General features: G+C 46.2%; 3 protein-coding genes across 5 annotated transcripts; 1 reads left to right on the forward strand and 2 right to left on the reverse strand.

Annotated features, from left to right (window-relative positions):
* Nucleotides 1-4,390: 4,390 nt before the first annotated feature.
* slc4a5a (solute carrier family 4 member 5a) lies at nucleotides 4,391-17,532 on the forward strand. The gene is made up of 23 exons (XM_047015412.1): nucleotides 4,391-4,458; nucleotides 4,901-5,061; nucleotides 5,749-5,925; nucleotides 6,246-6,320; nucleotides 6,504-6,559; nucleotides 7,867-8,024; nucleotides 8,245-8,332; nucleotides 8,854-9,008; nucleotides 9,141-9,269; nucleotides 9,402-9,576; nucleotides 10,002-10,135; nucleotides 10,575-10,846; nucleotides 11,331-11,365; nucleotides 11,760-11,951; nucleotides 12,562-12,675; nucleotides 12,867-13,028; nucleotides 13,373-13,551; nucleotides 13,794-13,866; nucleotides 14,090-14,158; nucleotides 14,961-15,134; nucleotides 15,573-15,743; nucleotides 15,892-15,950; nucleotides 17,367-17,532. The coding sequence occupies exons 1-23, from the start codon at nucleotides 4,406-4,408 to the stop codon at nucleotides 17,530-17,532; spliced, it is 3,027 nt and encodes a 1,008-aa protein (XP_046871368.1). The 5' UTR covers nucleotides 4,391-4,405.
* A 1,123-nt stretch (nucleotides 17,533-18,655) lies between these two features.
* ogfod2 (2-oxoglutarate and iron-dependent oxygenase domain containing 2) lies at nucleotides 18,656-20,981 on the reverse strand. 3 transcript variants are annotated; one of them, XM_047015410.1, is made up of 7 exons: nucleotides 20,931-20,981; nucleotides 20,533-20,589; nucleotides 20,355-20,465; nucleotides 20,171-20,270; nucleotides 19,937-20,061; nucleotides 19,582-19,839; nucleotides 18,656-19,350 (listed from the first exon to the last, which is right to left on the reverse strand). In XM_047015410.1, exons 1-7 carry the CDS (start codon nucleotides 20,946-20,948, stop codon nucleotides 19,090-19,092), a joined length of 930 nt encoding a protein of 309 aa, XP_046871366.1. In that variant the 5' UTR covers nucleotides 20,949-20,981; the 3' UTR covers nucleotides 18,656-19,089. The 3 variants fall into 3 exon arrangements, with proteins under 3 accessions (XP_046871366.1, XP_046871365.1, XP_046871367.1); XM_047015409.1 differs by having other exon boundaries at nucleotides 20,688-20,941; XM_047015411.1 differs by lacking the exon at nucleotides 20,931-20,981 and adding an exon at nucleotides 20,688-20,924 and having other exon boundaries at nucleotides 19,034-19,460.
* A 1,162-nt stretch (nucleotides 20,982-22,143) lies between these two features.
* star (steroidogenic acute regulatory protein) lies at nucleotides 22,144-25,886 on the reverse strand. The gene is made up of 7 exons (XM_047015448.1): nucleotides 25,506-25,886; nucleotides 24,812-24,919; nucleotides 24,292-24,422; nucleotides 23,845-24,003; nucleotides 23,300-23,484; nucleotides 23,070-23,163; nucleotides 22,144-22,821 (listed from the first exon to the last, which is right to left on the reverse strand). Exons 1-7 carry the CDS (start codon nucleotides 25,567-25,569, stop codon nucleotides 22,702-22,704), a joined length of 861 nt encoding a protein of 286 aa, XP_046871404.1. The 5' UTR covers nucleotides 25,570-25,886; the 3' UTR covers nucleotides 22,144-22,701.
* Nucleotides 25,887-26,108: the final 222 nt, after the last annotated feature.

The raw sequence follows: 26,108 nt of genomic DNA on the forward strand, positions 1-26,108 counted from the left end.
TTGAACAGTAAATTGCAAAAACTTCAATTGGAGTTTCATAATTTATTCTTGACAAATTACAGAAAACTCACAACAGACACAGCTCAGAATGACTTATCATAGTTGCTGTAAAATGATTCTCTCTCTCTCTCTCCCTCTCTCTCTCTCTCTCTCCCTCTCTCTCTCTCTCTCTCTCTCTCTCTCTCTCTCTCTCTCTCTCTCTCTCTCTCTCTCTCTCTCTCTCTCTCTCTCTCTTTGCTCATAGGTTTAATATATACACGTTTCATAAAGTTGTGTGGTTGAAGGGTTACCCATATGCAAGAGATAAAGGACAGTGTGCTGTGACACCTAAAAGGGGGACAGGTGTGTAACATGAACATTGCTCACGTGTAGTGAACGTGTGTCAGAGAGAAAAGAGAGAATGCGAGACAGAGGAAGAAAAAGAGAGTTAGACTGTGAGACAGAGGGGAGAGAGAGGCAGAGAGACAGTGTGAAAGAAAGTATTTGATCAAAAAGACTAGGAGAGAGAGAGAGACAGAGAGAGAGAGGGTTCTCTCCCACATGGCCACAGTGAGAGTAAGTGCTGTGCAGGCTTCATTGATCAGCCTGTCAGTGGTGCTGGCCTGCAGGTCCCACTCAGGCTGTCCACTGGGTGTGAAGGACACCAATGTGACAGCACTAATTACAGCCTGGAAACCAGCTCTGACGACACCACCACAGCCCTGACAACACTAACACACCCCCTGACAACATAACCACCACAGCTCTGGCAACACCACCAAAGCCTTGACTACACTAAAACCACAGCCCTGGCGATAACACCATCACATCCCTGATAACAACACCACCACAGCTGTGAGAACACTAACACAGCCCTGACAACATCACCACAGCCCTTCCAACACTACCACAGTCCTGACAACATAACCACAGCCCTGACAACACTACCACAGTCCTGACAACATAACCACAGCCCTGACAACACTACCACAGTCCTCACAACATAACCACAGCCCCACAACACCACCACAGCCCTGACAACACCACCATCACAACCCTGACAACATATCCATAGCCCTAACAACAGCACCACCCCAACCCTGACAACCTAACGATTGCCTTGATAACAATCCCACCACAGAACTGACAACACTACAGCGCTGACAACACCCCCACAGCCTTGACAACACCACCACAGCCTTGACAACAGCACCACCACAGCCCAGGCAACAAACAGCCCTGAAAATATTGCCAGAGCTCCAGCAAGCTCAGCATTGCCTCAACCAGCTCTCCTCTCTGACTCTCAGTGACTCGTTTCCTGCAGCCCACTCTAGCAGGGATTACATCATAGCCATGGGTAGTTTGTAGGGCTGTTAGTGAAGTTCTTTGTCCTAGAACAGTTCTTGGTTATAGTAGGTAGCTAGATAGTTATTTCACTAGACCGTTCTGCAAAAAGGTTTTCTCAAATGAAAATCGTAAGACGACATTTGTAGATTTTTTTTATCTTGAGAGAAAAAGCTACCTGCAATGAAAATATCAGTTTGTCTAAAACAGATGACAATTGTGTGAGGCTCCCAGTTTTTGCTGGCATCTGTTATCTCCCAGTGGGGAACAACACCATACTGGTGACCATAATGGTCACCATACTGGTCACCATACCCGTCACCATACTGGTCACCATGCTTGTCAGCATATTCACCATACTGGTCACCATGCATGCTTGTCTTTTGGTGGGAATTGTGAGCATCACGATCACAGAGATTCCCTCTCGTCTATTCTAATCATGCATGTTTCCATTGAGTTGTCCTCACTTTTAATTATTTCCTCATTGATCTGTCATGGCCTCAGTCACACACGCAGGTCACTGAACAGGACCTGCTCTCAGTAAAGAGCCCAGTTCTGTCTCAATGACCCCACTAACTACCGACACATACACCCCCACACACCAACTCACACACACAATAACACACACTCTCTGCCACACATACACACACAATTTGTTTGCAATTAGTCAATTGCACACCCAAATGATTTTACCCTAACACATGTCAATTTAGGCCTATGCAAGTACAAGATGATCAACTCTGTCCTTGTTTCCCGCTGTGAGGATGGATCATGACCGGATGGGAGACCGAGGGGTGGGGGTCTCTCACCTTCGATACGAGGAGGAGGAGGGTGAGTCCTAAGTTACTGTATGCTCACACCAAACGCAGTCAATGCACATTTTCATGACCTTCGTTGCTGCAATGTGGTATTCTATTCATCTTTGTTTAATTGATTATTTATGTCAATATGGGAGGGTGCTGAAGAATATATGATATTCATTGTGATCTCGATTTGCAAATGTAACAAAGATGGTGTTTTTGTGCATGTGTATGTGTGTTTACGTGTGTTTGAGTGTGTACAGTAGGAGGGGTGTATGTGTGTGCTGGTTCTGTAAAGTTTAATGAGGACTGTCTTTCATGAGAAAACCCTTTTGTCAGGGCTGTGTGCCAGCATTGATCTCCTAGTGTTCATGAGTAATTAATGTTGGATCCAGGTCTCATATATCTGTAATTGGCTTGCTCTCCGGCTCATTGAGTTAAATATGTTGATCACTCTTCCCCAAAAAATGTTGTGTCAATTAAATTATTCAAGACCCAACAGTATGTCCTGTATGAATATTAAAATACATGTAACAGTTAGCTAAATTATGTTTAGCTGGAGATAACTATAATCCTGGGTTCACCCTATGATTACCCACCAATAAGACATGTGAACCAAGAAGACTCTTAGAAATATGACACCATATGACGTTCATCTCTTGAATATGCTAATTATGTTCACATAAATGCATGATACTTTATGATATTTATTATGATGAGTTTTTTCAGTCATTCATGACATTATTCATTGAGACTGAGATATTCATGAACAACAGACGTCTTTCAACAGTTATTCAGTCGTAATTTGTCATTGAATATGAATGCATTTCCTAGTGAATGGCTCGTTAAATGAATGACGTGATAAGATTCTGATATCACGTGAAAATCTTTCAATCAAATTAAACTTTCTTGTCAAGCTTGGTTTGTCGCAGAAAAAGCAGTTTTCAAGACTATTATAAATAAACTCTCCAAGTAGAAAACCGCTTTTTGTCGCCCACAGACCATCAGTCCATTTACATCGGCGTGCCGGTGCCGCGCGGCTACAGACGCAAGCGCAGGCGAAGACGCTCCACGTCGAGCCGCGAAGCTGGAGACCTGGATCGACGCTACGAGCAGCACAGACACCACGAGCCCGATGACGACCGATACAGAGAGGTGGACATGGAGGAGGGGCTGGTGGACCCCCATGACATCAACGTCCACCACGACATTAACAGGACAAGTGAGACGCCGCACAAACTGATGCACACACTACAAATGCGGACGGAAAAACGCCACACAACACACTTCACACGACAAGCCACCACAAGTGCATGGATACAAACACACACATACACCCACACACACACTGAATTGGACTCCATCGTATGTTGTAGATACGATAAAAAGACACTGAAACGAAACATCTCAGAACAGAGATGTGAAAGGTCACAAAAGTCACACGACGGAGAAGGTTTTTAGACGTTAGAGTCTTATGGCTGTGGAAGTGTTTATCAGTGGGAGTATTATATTTCAGGGTCTGAGTCAGATGTTAAAGAGAGATCAGGGATCACAATGATCATTATCGTGTCATTTGCCAGAGCTGTTTCCTGCCTGTTCTTGGTGTCTATTGACCGTGTTATATGAGTTGTGTAGCAGTGGGTGGAAATCATTTCTCCACTGTACACTGATCATTAGAGCTGCATGTGGCCTCAAATACCTTTGATGAATAGGTTTCGCGATGTGAACCCATTAAAGCGTTGAGATTAGAATCAATAAAGATCATCCGGCTGAAAACTAGGCAGGGAACTTCCTATCTCTGTCTCATCCACAAATATTTATCTTAGATTTTGATGCATAATATGTCAACAGCCAGTGAAATAGGAATTCTCTCTCTGGTTGAAGTCAATACAGGGATTCAATATCATTGATCCCTCTTGCCCTTTTCCAGTACAGCGTGGAATTACAGTTGCATCCATGCAATAGGTTGGTTAGATGAACACGGGGGGGAGAATTTGATGCGGAGGGGGGGGGGGTCACGCTTTTTCTTTGAATGGAAGGAAATGAAAACGTGTGGATGTGCGTGTGTGTGTGTGCATTTGTATGCGTGTATCTGTGTGCATGCACCCGTGTGTGTGTACCTGTGTGTGTGTGTTTGTGCCTGGGGGTTTGTGTGCCTGTGTGTGTGTGCCTGTGTGTGTGCTCTTGTGTGTGTGTGCATGTCAGTGTCCCCTGCAGCGGAACGGTTGCGCTACATCCTGGGGGAGGAGGATGACATGCCCACCCCCACACTCTTCACCGAGATGGACACACTGCAGCAAGAAGGAGATGAGCTGGAGTGGAAGGAGTCCGCCAGGTGATTGGCCAAGACAGACTCAGAAACATACCGGCACCAGTGCATGTAAAAACAATCCTCCCATAGGCTCACGTCCGACCCCGGTCTGTCAGTGGTCAGGATACATCATGTTAGGCATTACATCACTTCCTGGTCAAATATTGTAACCCCATGCTTCTAGTGTAATGCAACACCATGCAGAAACACACAGCGAAACCCATCATTATGTGTCTAGAGTATGCAAACTACCCCTTTATTGTCTCTTAATCCCAAACTTCTGCTTTACAACCCCAAACTACCCCTTTATTGTCTCTTAATCCCAAACTTCCGCTTTACAACCCCAAACTACCCCTTTATTGTCTCTTAATCCCAAACTTCCGCTTTACAACCCCAAACTACCCCTTTATTGTCTCTTAATCCCAAACTACCCCTTTCAACTGTCTCTCTCTGGTTGTCCCTCCAGGTGGGTGAAGTTTGAGGAGAAGGTGGAGGAGGGAGGGGAGAGGTGGAGCAAACCCCACGTCTCCACCCTGTCCCTCCACAGTCTGTTTGAGCTGAGGACCTGCCTGCAGACTGGCACCGTACTGCTCGACCTCGAAGGCTATTCTCTGCCACAGATAGTCGGTGAGACGCCCCAACACTGTCTAGCCCACTGATTAACCCTAGCCCCCTTGTCTAGCCCGCTGTCTAGCCCTAGCCCTCTGTTTAGTCCACTGTCTCACCCTAGCCCTCTGTGTAACCCATTGTCTAGCCCTAGCCCTCTGTCTAGTCCACTGTCTCGCCCTAGCCCTCTGTGTAACCCATTGCCTAGCCCAAGCCCTCTGTCTAGTCCACTGTCTCGCCCTTGCCCCCTTTGTAACCCATTGTCTAGCCCTCTGTCTTGATACCCCACTGTCAATCCCTCTTTGTAAGCCAAGCTCTAGCCCACATCAACAAACATCATGTTTAACTTGTTAACATGTCAGGCATTTTAAAAGTACATTTAGTCATTTTTTTGCCCAAGGACACAATGTAATTTTGCACGCTGGGAATCGAACATAAATGGAAGACATTATACAAAGTTATTTAGTCCAGTCCAGTCATGTTTGAGGTGTCTAGTATGCAGTGGACAGTGCCTGGTCAGTGTCACGTTGTGATGCGTGTGTGTGTAGCCTGGTTAGTGTTTGGTGTGGGTGGTGATGTGTGTGTGAGGCCTGGTTAGTGTTTGGTGTGGGTGGTGATGTGTGTGTGTAGCCTGGTAAGTGTTTGGTGTGGGATAGGATGTACAGCTTCCAGCAGCTGTGAGACCCTGTCTTGTGCTTCTCGGTGAAGATGACATCATCGAGCGTCAAATCGAGGAGGGCATGCTGTCTCCGGAACTGAGGGAGAAGATCAGCTTTGTGTTGCTCAGGAAGCACAGACACCAGACCAAGAAGCCAATGCACCGCTCCCTGGCTGACCTGGGCAAGTCCAGCTCCGGACCTGCCCCACGTGAGTGTCCAACGCCTGGCCAAACACGATCATCACCTCTGACCCTAACCCTCTCATATCCTCGGCTATCCTCAACTTTAACCTATTAGGCAATTTCTCAGTCCTAACGCAGTCCTCTCCTCAACTCTAACCTCCTCCTCTCCTCAACTCTAGCCCTTGTCCAAGAACTTGGCACATCTCATACCAAAACATCCCGCAAATTGTAGTTTTAGACACACGGTGCTCTATAAGTCTGTTGACAATGTCTCTTCACTTCCCCTCCATCCATCCACCACCACCACCACTTTGTTCTTCCCCTCCCTCAGCAGCGCGGGGCCCCCTGCCTAGAGGGGGCCCAGGCGCTGGGGCCAGCTACAACCGTTCCGTAGAGGACCTGCGTGTGAAGCAGCAGGCTGGCAGCTATGGTCGTCTGCGTGAGTGCCCCTCTCTCTGTCTGTGTCCAGAAGGTTCCAGAACATCATCTCAAACTTCACTGAAAAAAATTATAATAACACGATTTATTTACCATAATGGAAGTATTCAATTGATTTCTGTCTAACTTGGGAATCCATCTCTGATTCTCCATCATATAATTATGCTGATGTGTTGCGTTTTAGGTCATGCCCAAAGTAGGAGTATGAATGACATTGCAGACACTCCCAGCACAGACCAGGTGACCAAATTACGTGACATTGCAACTCGGCAGGCTCAATTCAATCATGTTGCTCATGCACAGAAAGGGTTTACATTTTGTGCAAACAAATAAGACCGTTGTCTACATGAAAATAAATTGAAGTAGACACATTTTCGGTGCATGAACAATAAGTGGACTTCTGGAAAGCTTGTTTGATTGAATTGATTTGAGTGTTTGTAATGCAAGAATTCATATCCCTATCTTTTGCAATGGCAAAAAGTGTTTGTGTCTTTCATGTTGTACAGATCCCTGTAATGCACGTCTTAGTGTTGTTTTCAGCTGATTCTCATTCCAACTGTCAAAGCCATGGTTGTCTCATTAATTGTGTATTGAGTTTCTCGGCAGGTGATAGTAGAAAGGCGAGGGAGCATGCAGCTACATAGTAATTCCATCTTCTGATGTCAGGCTAGAAGCCCAGAGAGATCTCCAGGGTGTGTTGGGAATCTGCTTTGTTTCAAAGATTACTCTCAGAGCCCAATGACGGGCTAGACGAACAAAACAAAATCCGCTCAGCTTTGAGTAACGCATACAGGTCTAACCCTAACTCTAAGATGTTAGCGTATGCATAATAGTAAATAGTTACCGTGTTGTGTGATAAATACTTCTAGATGTGGGTGCTGGTCCCAGTCAGCTGCACCCTGGTTGATAAGCTGAGTCACTGGCATGCCATGCTCTGAGCTGTATCTTTATGCATGCTTAGACCACACTGGGTCACGTGTGCCAGTGGGCCACTGCCAGCTGACTGACAGTGCACGAGCCAGCCTCAGTCTGGGTCAGTATTGACCTAGCATCGGGAAAACGTGCATCTCATCGTCCTCTCCATGTGCTTCCATCTCACATGGAGTCATCAACACTGTCCTGGTGGCAGGATTAGGCTCACTGCTATTGGGTGAGAACATTGTAGTCATATTTGCATTCCATCCGCTTCGACAAACTCAGATTAGTGAAATGTATACACAAAGATTAGTTATTTATATTTTGTGCTAAACTAAAACGGTCCTGATTGGAATGATTAAAGGAGTGTTGTTGTTCAGGAATCACCTAGGGTGCAAGAGAGGTGAAGGGTAATGCTGCTTGTTTGTCAGACACGGCATAAACATGAAACCCTGAGGGGATTGATAGGAAAAAATAACACAGAAACAGATTAATTATTAGATTAAGATTAAGATTTCAAATTGTGGGGATATTCAAAACAAGGACTTTCCCACCGTTTGTTCTCAGTATGAGATCCATCCTGGATGTGTATCATGTTTCATGTGTCTCTCTCCCTCTCCTCCTTCCTTCAGCTGAAGAATAAGTTCATGAAAAAGATCCCTAGAGATGCAGAGGCATCCAACGTGCTGGTGGGGGAAGTGGACTTTCTCGATAAACCGTTTGTGGCCTTCATTCGCCTGGCCCAAGCTACAACTCTGGGGGGACTAACAGAGGTCCCTGTCCCCACCAGGTGACGACTGCCGGACACCCCTCTCCTATCTCCAGCTTTTGTGTTCCTGCTTTCAATCCAGTCCAGATCACTCAAGATCCTGTACCAATGTTCAATCCAGATAACGTCTATATTCTGCACCCCTTCTGGTCCAGCAACTCTATTTCCTGTACCCATTCTAGTCCAGATAACCCTATCTCCTGTTCTCATTGTCCAGCTGATTCTCTTTCCGACTACACAGATTCCTGTTTATCCTCCTGGGCCCCCAGGGGAAAGCCAAGTCCTATAACGAGATTGGCCGGGCCATAGCGACCCTGATGGTGGATGACGTAAGTGTCTGGCCTTGTGTCTCCAGTGTTGCTGGGAGCCACATCTTGACTGGGAAAATAACTATCATTGTCATGACATGTGCTTCCTGGTTGGCCTGCAGCCAGTCATAGCCTTTATAGGTTTAAACAGGAACGCTCAAAGATTGGATCATGTCCTAGTAAAGGGCAATTAGGATCACCTTGATGTTTCTTCTTTCAAATCTGCTCGACCCGCATTCATTGATTGACACTTTGTTTTGTTCAACTGGGGTCATGAAGTCAACAAAGCTCCATGGATTTTCACCTAATTAGAATATGGGTCCCTGCATAAGAGATGAGACATAGCAGTTATGTGGCACAACGGGGCACATACTAATCATACAGACGTTAGGAAAGGTTACTAAGCTGAGTTATTTTCCCCTCTCTCTCTCTCTCTCTCTCTCTCTCTCTCTCTCTCTCTCTCTCTCTCTCTCTCTCTCTCTCTCTCTCTCTCTCTCTCTCTCTCTCTCTCTCTCTCTCTCTCTTGCCCTCGCTCTCTCCAGCTCTTCAGTGATGTAGCGTACAAGGCCAGAGACAGAGAGGACCTCATTGCAGGTATCGATGAGTTCCTAGATGAGGTCATCGTCCTGCCTCCTGGAGAGTGGGATCCCAAAATCCGCATCGAGCCTCCGAAAAAAGTCCCCTCAGCCGACAAAAGGTCAGAACGCTTCCGTTACCGGAAACCACAAGATGCAACCCCCGTCCCTCTAGTCTTCACACAGACAGCCCCGAACCACGTTTCTCAACGTTTGATCCCATGAGCTTCCTTCTTCCCCTGTGTCGCGTGCAGGAAGTCAGTGTTCTCCGTGAACGAGCTGGGCCAGATGAATGGTACAGCTGGAGGGGGTGGAGGCCTCAGTGAAGATGAGCAGATGCCTGCTCCACACGAGTTAGGAGAGGAGCTGGCCTTCACAGGGAGGTAGGTGGACCAGAGGCCTGCACGACGAGGGCTAGGCGAACTGGGTAGATGACACCAAAACGCAATCTCGTAGGCTGCTAAGTATTCCGAAATGTAGAGATGTGTGTGTGTGTGTGAATGTGTGTGTCACAGATTCTGTGGGGGTCTGTACCTGGACATTAAGAGAAAGCTACCTTGGGTGCTCAGTGATTTCTGCGATGGCTTCCACATCCAGTCCATCTCAGCGGTGCTCTTCATCTATCTGGGATGCATCACTAACGCCATCACTTTCGGTGGGCTGCTTGGAGACGCCACTGACAACTACCAGGTAGCCCACATCGCGGCAACGCTAACAGATTTATCAAGGCCAGCTCGAGCACAGTCCTTTTAAGATAAGTGCTACAGTCCGGAAGGATGATTCACGCAGTGCTTTCTCATTTAAGATATGGCATGACGAGAGACTTGTCAGAGTCCCAGCCCCCCCCCCCCCACCACCACCACCACCACACACACACACACTCATGCACGCACAGACACACATTCACTTCTTCTTCTTCCTTTACTCCCTTCCCTCTCTCTCTCTCTCTCTCTCTCTCTCTCTCTCTCTCTCTCTCTCTCTCTCGCTCTCTCTCTCTCTCTCTCTCTCTCTCTCTCTCTCTCTCTCTCTCTCTCTCTCTCTCTCTCTCTCTCTCTCTCTCTCTCTCTCTCTCTCTCTTTTTTCCTCCACACTTGTCTGTCTCTTTTTCCTCTCAGGGTGTGATGGAGAGTTTCCTGGGGACAGCTCTGGCAGGGACAGTTTTCTGTCTGTTTGGGGGCCAACCTCTCATCATCCTCAGCTCCACAGGCCCCATCCTCATCTTTGAGAAACTCCTCTTCGAATTCAGCAAGTGAGTTCGACCCCGGCTCAATGACGCGTTGTCACGCCGCCCAAACAGTCGCACACAGCTACTCACGTCTGTAGTGTACAATGAAGGAATATGATTCTTACCCTACTCTCCCCGCTGTCTCCCTCCTCTCTCCTCCATGTCTCCCCCTCTCCCCTGCATTTACTTCTCCCTATCTGTCCTTCCCTCTCCCTGCGTCCCCCTGCCTCCTACTTGTCTCCTTCCTGTATCCCCTCCCTCTCCTTGCCTCCCCCACCTTCTCTCCCTGCCTCTACCTACCTTCCCCTGCATCCCTCCTCCCTCTCCCTGCCTCCTTCCTGACCCCCCCTCTCTCTGCCTCCTCCTACCTCCCTGCCCCCTCTCTGTGTGTCCTCTGTCTCCCCCCTGCCTCCCCCTTGCCTCCCCTATCTCCCCCGGTCTCCCCCTGTCTCCCCCCCCGCAGGAGTAACAATATAGACTACATGGAGCTGAGGCTGTGGATCGGGATCCACTCCTGCTTCCAGTGTTTCCTGCTGGTGGCCACAGACGCCAGCTACATCATCAAGTACATCACCCGCTTCACCGAGGAGGGCTTCTCCAGCCTCATCTCCTTCATCTTCATCTCCGACGCCATCAAGAAGATGGTGGGCTCCTTCAAGTACTACCCCATCAACACCGACTTCAAACCCGACTACGTCACCGCTTACAAGTGCGAGTGTCTGGCCCCAGACCCCAGTGAGTCCATCCTAACCTTACAAAGCACACTGACTTTATAAGAGGATGGGTTTACGGAGGGAGCCATTTAAGAGATTAAATATCCAATGGTTGTCTTGACAAGAGATATGTCACATTATTGTACATTTTTCTACTTTTCATTTCAACAATTGCTTAACGCAATTCAATTGCTAACAACATTGACAAGTGACACTTTTTGAAACATTGAGTACTGTAACTCATTTGTTTTTCCGTGTTTGTCTGTTTGCTACGTCCACACAATTTGGCGGCTGTCTAATCTGAGTGAGTAACACTTACGATGTATGCATGAGCCTCATTTTTCTCTCAGTCGGCAAGGCTGGATTCTCATGACACCATTTATGTCTCTTGTCCCTGTCTCTACCCTCAACTCATTTTCCTCCTCTGTTCTCAATTTCTTATCTATTACCTTCCTGTGTTGTTCTCCTCTCCTGAACAGTGGCGTCTCTGAACTTCAATGATTTAGTTCCAGTGCCAGATAACAGTTCTGCTCTATTTGGGGTAAGGAGGGTTCGAATTCCATTTTCCATTCAATTGCCGTTTCTTTTTTGGAGCCTTTGATTAAAACATGCAGTCTGACGACATTGAACTTCGAAGGAACTGTACCGTTCCCTGGAATAAACAACATTCGTTTTTGAATTCAAAGCTCCATGATAAAACGTCCCTATGCCACGTCAAAGAACAGACAACAGTGTGTTTACAGCTGGTTGGTTTCCTGTTGTGTCTCGTTTCTTTTCTATTTGCTTTTATCTTCTCTCCCTTTCATCCCACAACCCTACACCGTGCCAACCATGTTCCCCCACATTGACCTTTTCTACCTCTAAAACTCTACCTTCCTGCTTCCCTCCTCCTCCTACCCTCCCTTCCCCCATCCCTTCCCAATATCTCCTCCCAGTTGAATGTAACAGCTCTGGACTGGAGCCAGCTGAGTAAGAAGGAGTGTGTGAAGTATGGAGGTTCACTAGTGGGGAAGACCTGCAAGTACGTCCCAGACCTGGCCCTCATGTCCTTCATCCTTTTCTTCGGTACCTACTCCATGACCGTCTCCCTTAAGAAGTTCAAGTTCAGCCGTTACTTTCCCACCAAGGTGAGGCCGGTGTACTGAGGGGTTTATGGGAAATGTAGGCAGCAGTGTTGCGGTTTGGTTCTTCCAACAGATAGCTTTCTGGAGGAAAACTCCATTGAATGTTTACAGTCTGCACTTGAATCATGTGTTGCATGTCGCATATGTCAGATAACTATATTCACCAACAAAAGCAAGGGGAGGAATATATGTTTCATCTAAACTTGTGTATGGAAATTTTTCCTCAACTGGTGTTGGTGTTTCTGTCTTAAGCTTTCAGTCTGACAGTCCTCAGCTTTGTTACCTCACTGCTCCTTAGTTTGGATGGGAGTCCTTCATGCTCTCTGGAAACCACAATGTCATGTTGCTGGAGTCTGTCATGTTGCTGCCAATACCCTGTACCTGCATCTCGTTTTCATGAGGAGAAATAGACACAAACAGAAAGAAGCCTTTGCAAAAAGAGCGGATTATTCTTGTAAACCGGAAACCTATCAAAGCACAGATTAGATTTTCAAAGCATTCAACGTGTGTATCAAAATAGGTCTTCTTTAACTTTCTAAGGTTTTCGTGACAATACACGTGTTTCTGAAATGAATTGTTTTGTCTTGTTCTTCTTGGCACCTCCTGTTCCCAGCTGAGGAAGCTCATTAGTGACTTCTCCATCTTCATGTCCATTATGACCTTTGTGGGTCTGGACATGTTGATAGGACTCAAGACTCCCAAGCTTATCGTACCCACTGAGTTTAAGGTAAGACAGTTGGCTCTGTTTCTCTGGTATGTAGGGAGATCACTGTCCATTCAAAGCCATGTGCATCCTATGCCCAGGGGTCCAACCCTGTCCCTAGACAGTGTGAAGCCATAGCAATGTAGCTCTCCAGGAGCAGGCTTGGAAAGCCCTGCTGTAAATGGTGTAAACCAACACGGTTTGGTCTCCCTCAGCCCACTCGTCCAGACCGCGGTTGGATCGTTCTGCCGTTCGGGAAGAACCCCTGGTGGGTGTATGTGGCCAGTGCCGTCCCTGCTCTGCTCGTCACCATCCTCATCTTCATGGACCAGCAGATCAGCGCCGTCATCGTCAACCGCAAGGAGAACAAACTGAAGGTATATCCTTGATGGGGGTCAATGATGGGGGTCAGATGGCTGAGCGGTTAGGGAGTCGGACTATTAATCTGAAGGTTTTTGGTTCGATTCCCGGCCGTGCCAAATGACGTTGTGTCCTTGGGCAAGGCACTTCACCCTACTTGCCTCGGGGAGAATGTCCCTGTACTTACAGTCAGTCGATCTGGATAAGAGCGTCTGCTAAATAACTAAATGTAAATGTGATGGAAACCAGGCCAGGCAATCAGGCTAGAAGTTTCTATCGTATTTGAAACGTGACGAGTTCAGACGCCATCCCAACCAACGATGGGGGTTCAGCTTGTGTTGTGTTCCTTCCCGGCTAACAGAAGGGCTGTGGGTACCACCTGGACCTGTTCTGGGTGGGGGTCCTGATGGCCGCCTGCTCCTTCATGGGCCTTCCCTGGTACGTGGCCGCCACCGTCATCTCCATCGCCCACATCGACTCTCTGAAGATGGAGAGTGAGTCCAGCGCCCCTGGGGAGCAGCCCCAGTTCCTGGGAGTTCGGTAAGGCCTGGATGAAGTTCAGGTAGAAGTTCAGGGGATAGGTAGAGCTCAGTGCATAGAGTGTTTAACTGCAACTCAGTGGTTAACATCCCGGGTAAGATCCCTCCAGTACGTTGCTTTGGATGAAAGCCTCTGCTTGGTGAACATATCATTATTTTTTCAACCTGACTTGTGTTGTTTTGAGTTATAGTGTATGTGACATAAGATCATGCAGTCATCTGACTGATTCTCTGGTCCCACAGAGAACAAAGGCTGACAGGAATACTGGTCTTCATCCTCACCGGAGTCTCCATCTTCCTGGCTCCCATTCTGCAGGTGAGCTCTGCTTCTCAGCAGCAGGCAGTGCATTAAATGCACAGACAACTATTGTGACAAGTGTTCATTTAGCAATAAAGTGCTCCGTGGTCCATCTTGTGAGAGTGAACCTATTTAGACACTGAACAAATCAAATGAACGCTCCTGGTGTTAAATGAACTCTTTGGAGTTAGCTGTGTACAGTTCTATGGGAGCGAGCTGTGAGTTATTTCTGTGTCCGCAGTACATACCGATGCCAGTGCTCTACGGTGTCTTCCTTTACATGGGCGTGGCTTCTCTCAGTGGCATTCAGGTAGGTCACGGACCGAAACAAGGTGGGGTCAGATAGCTGAGCAGTTAGGGAGTCGGGCTATTAATCAGAAGGTGTTGGTTCGATTCCTGGCTGTGCCAAATGACTTGTCCTTGGGCAAGGCACTTCACCCTACTTGCCTCGGGGAATGGTCCCTGCACACACTGTAAGTCGCTCTGGATAAGAGCGTCTGCTTAATTAATAAATGTCAATGTAAAACAAAGTCAGTCCGTCTGAAAGTGTGGAAAGTGTTCCTCATGCGATCCTACAAGTCATTCACTGAACGCAGCCCTTACACAGCTTTTTAGAAAAAGCAGTTTGGATGGGATTTATGTAGCACAGACGCCAAGCCTCTAAATCTGATGTTCAAATTCCTCTGAAACAATAGAGAGTTTGAGGAATGAGACTTATGTATTCAAGTAGCATTCACACACAGTTTGAGAGTCCGTCTGGAGGCTGTTCGGAGCCGGAGCTTCTCTCTACCAGTCACAGTAAATGTCAGGCAGCAGACTGTGGAGAGATTGCCACCCCTGTCAGACCACAGAGGAGATCCTCACATTACAAATGCAGATGAGTGTGTAATCATTCATTACCGGGCAGGGGATAAATGTTTAAAGATTAGAGGCAGGCTGATTGTATCTTTTCATGTTCGTTTCATCCCATTTCCTGACCGTGTTTAGCACTGTCACAGTTTGACATGTAAAAAGACTATTGATTGTTTAGATGATTGATCGGTTGGTTGGTTTGATGATTGATTGATCGCTTGGTCAGTTCACTCGCTGATTGATGGATCTGACCTTCTCAGTTCTGGGATAGGATCAAGCTGTGCATGATGCCTTCAAAACACCAGCCAGACTTCCCCTACCTGCGCCACGTTCCTCTGAGGAAGGTTCACCTCTTCACCCTGGTCCAGATTGTCTGTCTGGCTGTGCTCTGGGTTCTCAAGTCCACCTTTCTGGCCATCATCTTCCCTATCATGGTTGGTGGCCTTTCACTTCAGCAACTTTGTTTGCCGGTCTTGTGATTTTATGATTCCTTGGCTTAACGAACAATATCTCGGTCTCTCTTTTTCTCACTCTCTCTTTCTGTCTTACTGTCTCTCCCTCGGTTTCTCTGTCTCTCTCCCCCTCTATCCTTCTCTTTTTCCCTCTCTCTCCCCTATCTCCTTCTCTTCCCCCTCTCTCCCTTTCTGTTTCTCTTTTCGTGTCTTTCTCTCCCCCTCTATCCTTCTCTCTCTTCCCCTCTCTGTTTCTCTGTCTGTTTCTCTCTCTCTCTCTCCTTCTCTCTATCCCTTTTTTCCTCTCACTCCTTCCTCCCACTCCCCCCATCTCCCTTTCTGCTTCTCTTCCTGTTTCTCTCTCTCCCTCTCCCCCCTCCCCTCCCACCCCCTATCTCTCTCTCTCTCTCTCTCTCTCAGATCCTCGGTCTGCTGTTGGTCCGTAAGATGCTGGACATAATGTTCTCTCAGCATGATCTGGCCTGGGTGGACGACGTGCTGCCTGGGAAGGAGAAGAAGAAGAAGAAGGACGATAACAAGAAGAAGCCCAAAGACATGAAGAAGTCGCGAGTGGACGACAGCGACGACGAGGTGACAAACCTTTAGTGTTTTGCTGCCATCCACTGGCAGTTTTATTCATCATCAACTGTGTTCTTTTTGGTGCCTTGTGTAATGTGTGTGTGTGTGTGTCTGTGTGAATGTGTGTGTGTGCCGCGTGTTTGTGCGTGTGCGTGTGCAGGAGAAGTACCATCCTTACTCCAACTGTTCCCCCAGCTCCGAGTCTGACCTGGATCGCAGGTACTGTGTACTCAAACTCCACATCCCCTACAGAGACCTCGTCCAGCCCCCAGACACCCCCTCCCAGTGGGCAGCTCACTGCGAGCCAGGCAGATACCACCCCTGATATCCCATCCAGCCATGTACACAGTACACACACACACACAAAGACACACACATATACACACACGTGTCACACTCACATGCACACACACACACACGTCACATTCGCAGACTGTACATACACACAAAAGCACGCACAAATATCCCCACAAAATGTTTCTGCAGTAGCATGCAGAAGCATTATGCAACTTCTACACGTACACAGAGTCACGTAAATACCAGCACAAACACAAAAATACAGAAGTTTCTCTGAGAGATTCGCCAGTCCTCCCCATGCACTTTAAAGCAAAGCAGAAGTATTATATTAGTTGCTAAGGGACCCCATTTGCTGCTAGTATTCCTACAGTATGTGATGTGTGAAATGTTTCTATGTACACACATTACCAAGTCACTTATCTAATCAACAACTACCAGAACTCTACTCATGTTTTCCAGTATGATACTGTCTTTCTTAGAAACTGCTGGAGCAAACTTTTTTTTCCAAAGAAATTAAATATAATCATGTCTGTATTATGAAAATACTGGCTTGGTTTCAATGTTTTTAGATGTGTGTTTCTATTAGATAAATAAAAGTTCATCAACTATCTGTAGTCAGTCGATGTCAGCAGTGTGTGAGATGCTTATGTCCTACTGTATTTGCCCCAGGCTACTGCTACAAGTAGCCTTTTGGTTGTTTCTTTTTCCCCCCATGTCTATCTAAGGGTGTCACGCACAAACATACATGTTTAGTTCTCCGTTTGTTTGGATGTCATTCTCTGCTTGCATGTGAACCCTTGCTACTGTATATGGATCTCCTGCTTGAGTCTGTACGTAGCACTAAAAATCAATGCGTATTGCCTTCTTCATCCCCATTCGTGTGGCTTGGTCTGCTGTCGTTGTTGTATACAATCTCTCGTCTGCATTGCCGTGAACGAGGCCTGGTCTGGAATCAGACTCCATCGAAGAGAGGGTTGTCTTCCAATGCTCTGCCTCTGCATTAGCAAGGTTCCCTCATCCGAATCAGCTGCCTGCCTCCTCCCTTCCCTCCCAAGGTGTACCTTCATCTAAGCAGACATCTAGACTGTAACCGCCCCCGGGAACGGGCATCGATCCCCCCAAAAAGCTGACAGCTACGTTTACTTCAGCGTTTTCTCACCCCCACCCGCCCTCTAAATCACTTTGCCATCTTCTCAATGCGTCTTGCTGACTTCCCGCGCTGAGGGAGTCCCTCCTGTCCCCCCTTCCCTCCCTCCCATCCTCCCTCCACACTCCCAGTCCCCTCTCTCTGTGTATTTGGCTGGGTGCGTGTCATAACTGGACCTTGCCACTCCCCAGCATCACCCTGCATCTGAAGATCTCCTGCCCGTCGTCCCCAGCCATGCCCATGGGCCGAGGGATGCCCTGCCCCGTGCCCCAGGTCAAGATCCAGGTGGAGTCGGACTACGAGGACTCGGACACGGAGCATAGACACAGGGAAATGAGCGGCGAGACCACGCTTTAGGTGACTTAAGCCTCCATGTGGACACACTGTGGACCCCGCCACTGTACATAGGCCAAAAGGCGCCGACTCACACGTTTAAGACCTCTGTCACGGATTGACAGCTGTGGACATGTAAGAGATGAGCAGATAACAAAGGACATGGGATAGTAGAGGTTCCATATTTCAACCGTTTGGAAATCTGTTGAGTCAGCCATTTGAATAGACCCCGCATCCCAGCATTAAGCTGTATCTGTTCAATAGGAGGGTTAGTTTTCCCTGAGCCAACTGGGTGGAGAATATACTGACTGTATAATGTCCAGAGAATGTAGTGAAGACCACAGGGGGCTGAAACGGGTTTATTTTTGTTATATATAAGAATATATTTTGTGTGAAAATATATATATTTATATGTCCTTCATAATAATGTTGCATTGTTTATGCATCTGAGTCTTTATTTGAGATCTGGGCACATAGTGAGTCCGTATTGCCCATCTACCATCTTCAATGATGCAGATTTCAGAGGAATTTGAACTCCAAAAGATCTCCAGTGAGGATTTGAACCTCACCAGAAAGTCAGTTTACTTATACAGCAAGGTCCAGGATTGAATTCCTCTGACCTCAGAGTTAGTGGCAGTAAAATGGCCTTTTATTTGCAAACGAATTTGATATCCTTCTGCTGCCAATAATTGATTTCCCCTCTGCCATTCACAACACTTATGATTTTGTATTCAAACCACTGGGACAAAAAGAAACAACCAAAGGTTTACTAGAATGCACATTTTTGTTGTCACTACTAAAGATGATGATGGTAATAATATTAAAAAATAACACCATATGGTAAGGCTGTCTAATGTATGTCTTAAATTACAGCAAGACATATTTCTGCACTGCTCTAGGAAATAAGGTACAACAGGTTCAGAGGAAATGAATATTACTTGACAACAGAGAAATATATATACAGAGGATATAAATTATTTATAGTTTTGCTTCATTTATGTACGGAATGTATTGCTGTGATTGAATTGTTATTGTGGTCATCCTTTTCATGTTCAATGTTGACTTTACCATAAGAAAAAAATGTTAGCGCACAAAATATGTTTGTGTATTGTATCTGAGATGGTCATTACAGATAGCATATTGATAATTACATCTGTGTATTTATTCTGAATCTTTTCAATACAACAGTCTTAACATTTTGACAGTGCATCCCATATATCTGAATGTTGAAATGTATATGATCATGAAGTGAGCCGCAGAAGCACAAACCAACAGTATCATCAGGAAACAATTTGACTAAATTAAATTAAACAAAAAACTGAATTAAACTCAAATGAAAAAAAATACAAATAAAACACTGTCAATCAACAAACACAACAAAAGTACAAATGTGACTGTGCTATGCACTGTTCCTCCAGGAGCTGTTCTAATAATGAGGGAAGTTTCATTCATGCTAACCTTTCCTCTCCTTGACCCCCTTTGGCACTTTGTCGCACAAAGAAACCACACTTACTTGTCACACAACAAACCGCAACATGATCTGACCAGGGTTGGGGATTTGTCTAAAAGACTGAGAAGGCTTTACGTGAGGACGCAGGATGTATCCAGTGGAGGGTCCTTGGTAAATCCGTCTCCAAAGCCCTCTGCTTCCACCAGAGTGGGTTTCCTGCTGCACATGGGGCAGAGCCTGTTGCGTTCCTCTGAGGCTCTTAGCCAGAGGATGAGGTTCCAACGCTGGCCGGAGGAGATGGGCAGGGCCCCGTGCATGTGCTGCCCCCTGTGTAGGAGCCCCTCGCCCACTCTGTGCTGCACCTCCGTGCATTCGGTCTCGTTTAGCGGCACCTGCAGGGGGCAGCACAACACCATCAGCGACACATCAGGATGCTGTTCACCTACCAGGATGTAGCTTTGTCATGTAGCTCTACTCGCAGAAAACCATGAAAGCAGGCCCTCTGAAAAACATTTGGGTCATACTATGAGGATATTTGAAAAAGGCACAACTTTCATGAGAAATTCCAATACACACATGAGGAATTGTTACTGTTCTTAAGTGTCGGGACTTGTTTAAGGCACCTGTCTCATGTCCCCAAAGTAAAGGTTCCCCTCTGTGAACTCCTTCCCCAACGACACATTGAGGGTGACCTCAGCGTTGTCATAATGATAACTCAGGTCCAGGTCTTCATGCATGTCGTACTTCACCACAAACACTTTGTGGCTGTCCAACCGTCGTCCTCCACAGTCCCGGTACAGCAGAGATGTGATTGGCTGCAGGTAGTGTTCACGTAGAACGGTGATGAAGCCTTCGTCCAATCCCAGCTCGTTTAGTAGGATCTGGGCGGAAATGAGGGTAGCAATATTGGCATGGGTACCACACTGGATATATGGCTTTAAACATGGCCAAATGTATCTGTTTTTAAATGGTTAATACCCCATAGTGATTCATAGTGTTAGGTCTGCTCTTAGGAGCTGAGGATACTTCAAAATGCTCCAGCTCCTCTATCAGTTCCTCACAAAAGCTTTTCTTGAACACAGGAAAGCGGTAGACTCTTTGGGCTTCAAGTGTGAGAGAAGGGAGATAATGAACAAACTATTATCACTTGCCGTTATACCCCACTGAAGAACTTATCATAAGTGACTATGAAGGCTGTAGTGCGGGATTCACCTGTCTCGGTCTGTATGAGGGCAAGAAGTCCATCTTCACTGGCGTCCTGAGACCAACAATAGTCTACAATCTGTCTAAACTCTGGTGCCAAATAGTTTTCCTGAGAGGGAATGGTGAGTTAAGTAGGCTATACATATCTGTAGAGAGAGACAGTAAACGTTTTCGAAGATAAACGCATGCCCACCTGCAGCAGGTAAACGTGTTTGTGGAGAGGTGTGTAGATGTTCCGTATGGCGGCAGCTCTGTCAGCGGACTTCAGACCAAGGCTTCTGCGCCTTTCAACTTCTAGAGTTATCTAAACAGCAAATTCGATTTTCATTTATTGTTGTCGTAAACAAAAATAATAGTAAACATTGTCATACCTTGTGCAGGACATCATCAAACTGTGCATCAGTGGAACAACCAAGCGTCCTCAGCACCTAATAATAAATGTGTAATAAAGACATGTTTAATATGGAGAGAGGTTGAATAAAACACAATAGATACATAAAACGATTGGCTTGCGAGATCCACCTACTGCTTGATAGTTCGATCTAAACTGGGACTCGGTAACGAATCGGACATGGAGTTTGTAGTCCTCAAGAAAAATATTGTCTGTGTTGAAACAACTACAAGTGTAAAATGTTGGTTTAGGGTCCTCGTTCTGCATGACTATCAGTGCAACATTGATAATAACTAATCGACAATGTCTTCCTTTATGAAAAAGCTAGTTAAAGAAACATGGCTTGCTAGCTAAACGTCATTAAGATCACAAACCAACCTCAGCCAGGAACCCCATTATAGTTGCATTTCTACCTTTTCAAAATAAAAGTCGACACAAAACTTGGAAAAAAAGCCTAAACTTGGTTTCCCAAATATGTTTGCAAAACACACACAATTCAGTAAATAAGCTAAAATCAAATAACATGAACAAGATTTATAAAAGCCTTGGATGAGTCAGAATCAGATGGCTGAGCGGTTAAGAAATCGGACAATTAATCAGAAGGTCAAAATGGGTAAGGCACTTCACACTACTTGCCTGGGGGAAAGTCGCTCTGGATAAGAATGTCTGCTAAATGAGTAAATTAAAATGTTATCTTAGGATAGGAATTTTGCTATTACAGAACCAATTTATTTTTGCAGATATGGAATAGGCTACTAAATTAGGATGGCAAAGACCCTGTCTTAAATTCAAAATAACTGGCAGCAGCATTCTTGATTGGTCTGTATTGTAATAAAGATGAGGAACATGAACACAGAAGTAAAATGATTGAAAAGTATCCAGAAATAACTTAATACAAACATATTTCACTAGATAGTATTATTAGGTAAATTAGACATGAATATCAGACAGACAATTAACTTTCATTTAAATTAAAACAATACAATATCTACAACAAAATATATTCATCTGCTTCACCTGTTTAACCAACATTTCACATACATCTGAATTGTCCCACCCTCTAGTCTTTTACAATATGCTTTCATTACATTCAAATTTGTCTGTCCAATTTGAACCTGTCTTTTTTTTGTCCATAGGCTACTGGTACAGAGCTCAACTAGCTATTAGTCCCTTGATATTATGCTGTGAGAGCCTTTCATATGTGACTTGTCAATCTCGAGCACCCTAACGGTAGTATTGTGTTCATTCTAAACCTAGATAAAGACATAACAGGACAACTGCCGATTGAAAATCTAATTTACAGTTGTAGGCCCAGTTAGGAATTTTGAAGATAAGATAAACTAGGAGATCTAAGATAGGACACAGCTAGGAGTTGCTTCTGTAACAGGAAGATTGTATTTCTTCTACCTTGAAACTTAAGACAGAACAAGTAGTTTGGATATATTTCCATAATGAGGCCCCCCTTTATACTTTATCTAGTAGGCCTACTGTTGGTTTTCTAATGATGTGTTTTCTAATAATGTGTTTTCTAATGACTGTTCCAATAATTTCACAATAAAACAAAACACGTTAGAAACCTTGGTACCATTGTCATAATTGTAATCATTTATTCACTTAGTGGGCATCCTTACCCACCCTAATGCAATGCCTCTGTTACAATAAATACTTTACTGAAAGTGCAAATTATACATTGAGGTTACAAAGAACAATGATATCTCCAGTGTTGGGGCATGTTTGACAGGAATATATCGGGCAGATATGGTTTTGTCTGTAATCTAAAATACTATCCTCCTCTAATCCTCTCCCCTTCAACCAAAAGGGCATACAATATAGGCTGACTGAACTAACACTACATTGGAAGATTTGCTTTTATAATCATTTCAAATCAATAAATTGAAGGAAGCTAAAGTACTGTATAAAAAGGGGAAACCACATTAGATATTTGTGAATCAGTTTGGTGTCTTATTAGACAAGGGGCTCTTATGTAAGCGCAGTGTTTACACAAATTCTAAGATGGTCCTAAGATCTCAGAGTTACTGTTTGCATGTACTGTGGCTATTCTCCGTGGTGACTGACATGATGGGGTGAGGGCATTTAGTTGGCCTGCAGTTTGTGTTGCTTGGCCAGACACTCAGTTTGGCCAGCTGTGTCAGCAAGCGGCTGCCATCTCCATGGTAACGTTGCTTGCCATCCTCTGTCTCAGGTGGTTGGCAAAGTCCACCTGTGTCTGGGAGAGAACTTTGTTTATGATGGCCTTTGGGATCCACCCCTTGAGAGAGAGAGAGAGAGAGAAAGAGAGAGAGAGAGAGAGAGAGAGAGAGAGAGAGAGAGAGAGAGAGAGAGAGAGAGGAGGGAGTGAGTAAGACAGGGAGAGAGGCAGAATGAAAAAAATGAAAGAGCGAAACTTACAATCTTATTCATGTACAGATCACAATATCAAGGAATCACTAACTCTGTAGATGAAATGGATCTATGGAGATATGAATATGCAAACACAGAAAATAGCATTTTGCATACCTTTAAGTCTATACTTAGCAACCAGGTAAACTTGGTCTTGTTTGGGTCCTCTGCACTAGGCCTCATGACTATACAGGTGGGCCCATTCTCTGCCCTGGGAGAGACAACGGCCACACAGTATCAACATATGGAGTCATTCCATCTATCATTTATACATCCATCCATATGTCAATCATCTTTTTATCCCTCCCTCCCTCATGGTGTGTGAGGTGGTGTGTGAGGTGGTGTACCTGACGACGCCCCTCTGCTGGGGCATGCCGGGGTGCTCGGTGGACATGCCTGCCAGGAAGCAGGTGGAGCCGCGTCGTTTGGCACAGCGGACGCTCACAAAGTCCCGCGGGCCCACAACGTTACCCGGCGTCTCTGCGGAAACCTCATGGGTCACCATGGTGTCTTGACCGATCTTCTGGAGGATCTGAAACAGGGTCAACAACAGGACACACACGTGGATGAATATGTCAATAAGGAAAAGTTTTGACGTCAAGCTTCACAAAAAGGATTCATGTTGGACTTGTTCTCAGAGAGAGAGAGAGAGAGAGAGAGATAGAGAGAGAGAGAGAGAGAGAGAGAGAGAGAGAGAGAGAGAGAGAGAGAGAGAGAGAGAGAGAGAGAGAGAGAGAGAGAGAGAGAGAGAGAGAGAGAGAGAGAGAGAGAGAGAGAGAGACAGAGAGAGAGAGAGAGAGGAAGGGAGAAAGAGAACAGAACTAGAACTGAGGTGCCAGCCTGAGGCTGCATGTGCCCTTCCTTTAACCGGCCGTGTTCTGGAAGTCCTCACCTTGACCTGCTTGACATTAGGGTTCCACTGGCCCATCTCCTCCATGTTCCCCACCAGCTCCCCGTACAGCCTGTCAGACGGCTCATCCAGAAGCACCTCCAGCTTGAAGACTTTCCCCAGCTCGGGCAGAACCTTACTCAGAACCTTATCTCCGTTAGCCTAGGAGAGACAGGAGACAAGGCACGGCAGTTAAATCCTGCCAAATTCAGACTGCATACTCAATTTGTCTTCCCTACTGTGATGAAACCAACGGATCCCTTGAGAGCCTCTAAGCACATAACAATGCGTTCGTGTGGGGAGGGTGAAGAAGTTGTGAGTTCCCCCCCCCCCTACCCTTTACTGTACATTGCTTGGATAAAAGTGTCTATTATTATTATTATTATTATCATTATTATTATCCAGGTACATGTCCCAGGTGTGATTGTGTGGTGTTCCTGCTCCGCTCACAGCGATGATCTCCGTGGTCCAGCCATCCTCATGGTTCAGGATGCTGATGGACTTCTGCAGTGCCTCCTCCCCCTGCTTCATGTAGCACACCTCCTCGTTGCTGTAGCCCCGCTCCTCCTCGATACGGGAGCCTGGAGGAAAGCAAACGCAATATGACACACTCCTTGTGTGTGTGGGTGCATGTGTGTGTGTGTGTGTGTTTTGGACAATGTGAACGCTGAACATCAAGGGCAGAGATTGAGGTAGAAAGAGCAATCTTAACATCTCACGCGAGATGCTATCAGTCTTCCAGAGACATGCCAGCTCTGCCTTCAGTCTCAACACTGGGCCGTCGCCACACAACCCCCCATGGCCCTGAGCAATGTTAGTCAACAGCAGTGCTGTAGATTGTGAATTGTTATGTTCTGTCAGGGAACCACTGAGATATCTCTTGGGCTGGGAAGGACCAATGACATGGTAGATTACTGAGAGGTGTGGCTGCAGTGACCAATGCAGGCTCAGGTTGTTAAGGAGAACTTACTGAGTACAGAGCTCCTGCGTCGGACGCTGTTGATCCAGGGGCTGGGGCCGGGCCCTGCCAGCCTGCTGAGCTCTTGCTGGATGGCAACCATGGCATTCTTCCTCAGGCCTGGGAATGGAGGGAGAGGGAAAGAGACAGACAGAGAGACACAGAGAGGGAGATAGACATATATAGAGAAAGGCAGACACAGAGAGAGAGAGATAGAGAGAGAAAGAGAGAGAGAGAGACAGAGAGAGAGAGAGAGAGAGAGAGAGGCAGGACATCATCAAACTACACCAGCCCACCAACATGAAACAATACTTTGTTGTTACAAGTTTGTTACACAATATGTAGGGTATCAATGCCATTTGGTACATGGTGAGCTTAGACAAATAAGGATGAGGATTTTTTTTTTGTGAATAATAAAGAAATAATACAATGTTTAGTACCAAATAAGGCTAACCAGGCTTGCTGCCTCTAGAGATGTCTACGGACCACTAGAGCCATCTACAGACCACTAGACATGTGTACAGACCTCTAGAGATGTCCACAGACCACTAGAGCCATCTACAGACAACTAGACATGTTACAGACCTCTAGAGATGTCTACAGACCACTAGAGCCATCTACAGACAACTAGACATGTTTACAGATGTCTAGAGATGTATACAGACCACTAGAGAGGTCTACAGACCTAGAAAGCCCTCAGTCTCACCTGTCATGTTCCTCATGTGGCGGTAGGAGATGCCAGCGCACAGCTTGAAGGTAGCAGGTAACATCTTGAATCTGTGCGGATTCTTCTACTTCTGAAAGAACGTAGGGTTCTGTGTAACGAATAGGAGACTAAGAGGACTTTCGAGCAAACGGTTCAGTCTTCCAGCCAGAGGGAGCCGAGTGGAGAGCAGTGGTGTGCGTCGCCTTGGATGATTTTCTGGTTTCTGTTGGCATGTGGCTCTTTTATACCCCCTTTGCAAGGCCGCCCTGTTGTCATCTCCCAGATAAACACATCCATCATCCGCCTGTTCCTGTGACCCTGTGGCCAAGGACGCATCTAGGGCTTCACAAGAATGTCTCGGACTCTCGCAGACACCTTGTCAGATAACATGCAGTCCTCTGGCCCACTGAGGCACATACACACACGCGCACAAACACACACACGCGCACACACACACACACACACACAGGAAGAAACACTGAGGTGCACAAACACACCAACAGACACACTCTAAAGCATTCACAGCAACACACATGCTCACTCTCACACACACAAACACAAGGGAATCTCCCCCTGTTACATGCACACAAGAACATCGTCCAT

Source organism: Hypomesus transpacificus, unplaced genomic scaffold (genome assembly GCF_021917145.1).
Source record: "Hypomesus transpacificus isolate Combined female unplaced genomic scaffold, fHypTra1 scaffold_30, whole genome shotgun sequence".
NCBI classification, from domain to species: Eukaryota; Metazoa; Chordata; class Actinopteri; order Osmeriformes; family Osmeridae; genus Hypomesus; species Hypomesus transpacificus.

Coding starts and splice junctions, on each gene's coding strand:
- star (XM_047015448.1), bottom strand. CDS start 25,569: ATGTTACCTGCTACCTTCAAGCTGTGCGCTGGCATCTCCTACCGCCAC. Junction 24,004..24,291: donor GGACCACGGAGATCATCGCT/GTGAGCGGAGCA, acceptor TGTCTCTCCTAG/GCTAACGGAGATAAGGTTCT. Junction 23,485..23,844: donor CTAATGTCAAGCAGGTCAAG/GTGAGGACTTCC, acceptor ACCCTGTTTCAG/ATCCTCCAGAAGATCGGTCA.
- ogfod2 (XM_047015409.1), bottom strand. CDS start 20,819: ATGCAGAACGAGGACCCTAAACCAACATTTTACACTTGTAGTTGTTTC. Junction 20,590..20,687: donor TTAGATCGAACTATCAAGCA/GTAGGTGGATCT, acceptor ATTTATTATTAG/GTGCTGAGGACGCTTGGTTG. Junction 20,466..20,532: donor TTGATGATGTCCTGCACAAG/GTATGACAATGT, acceptor TTTGCTGTTTAG/ATAACTCTAGAAGTTGAAAG.
- slc4a5a (XM_047015412.1), top strand. CDS start 4,406: ATGGACACACTGCAGCAAGAAGGAGATGAGCTGGAGTGGAAGGAGTCC. Junction 5,926..6,245: donor ACGTGAGTGTCCAACGCCTG/GCCAAACACGAT, acceptor GAGGGGGCCCAG/GCGCTGGGGCCAGCTACAAC. Junction 14,159..14,960: donor CTTCTCTCAGTGGCATTCAG/GTAGGTCACGGA, acceptor TGACCTTCTCAG/TTCTGGGATAGGATCAAGCT.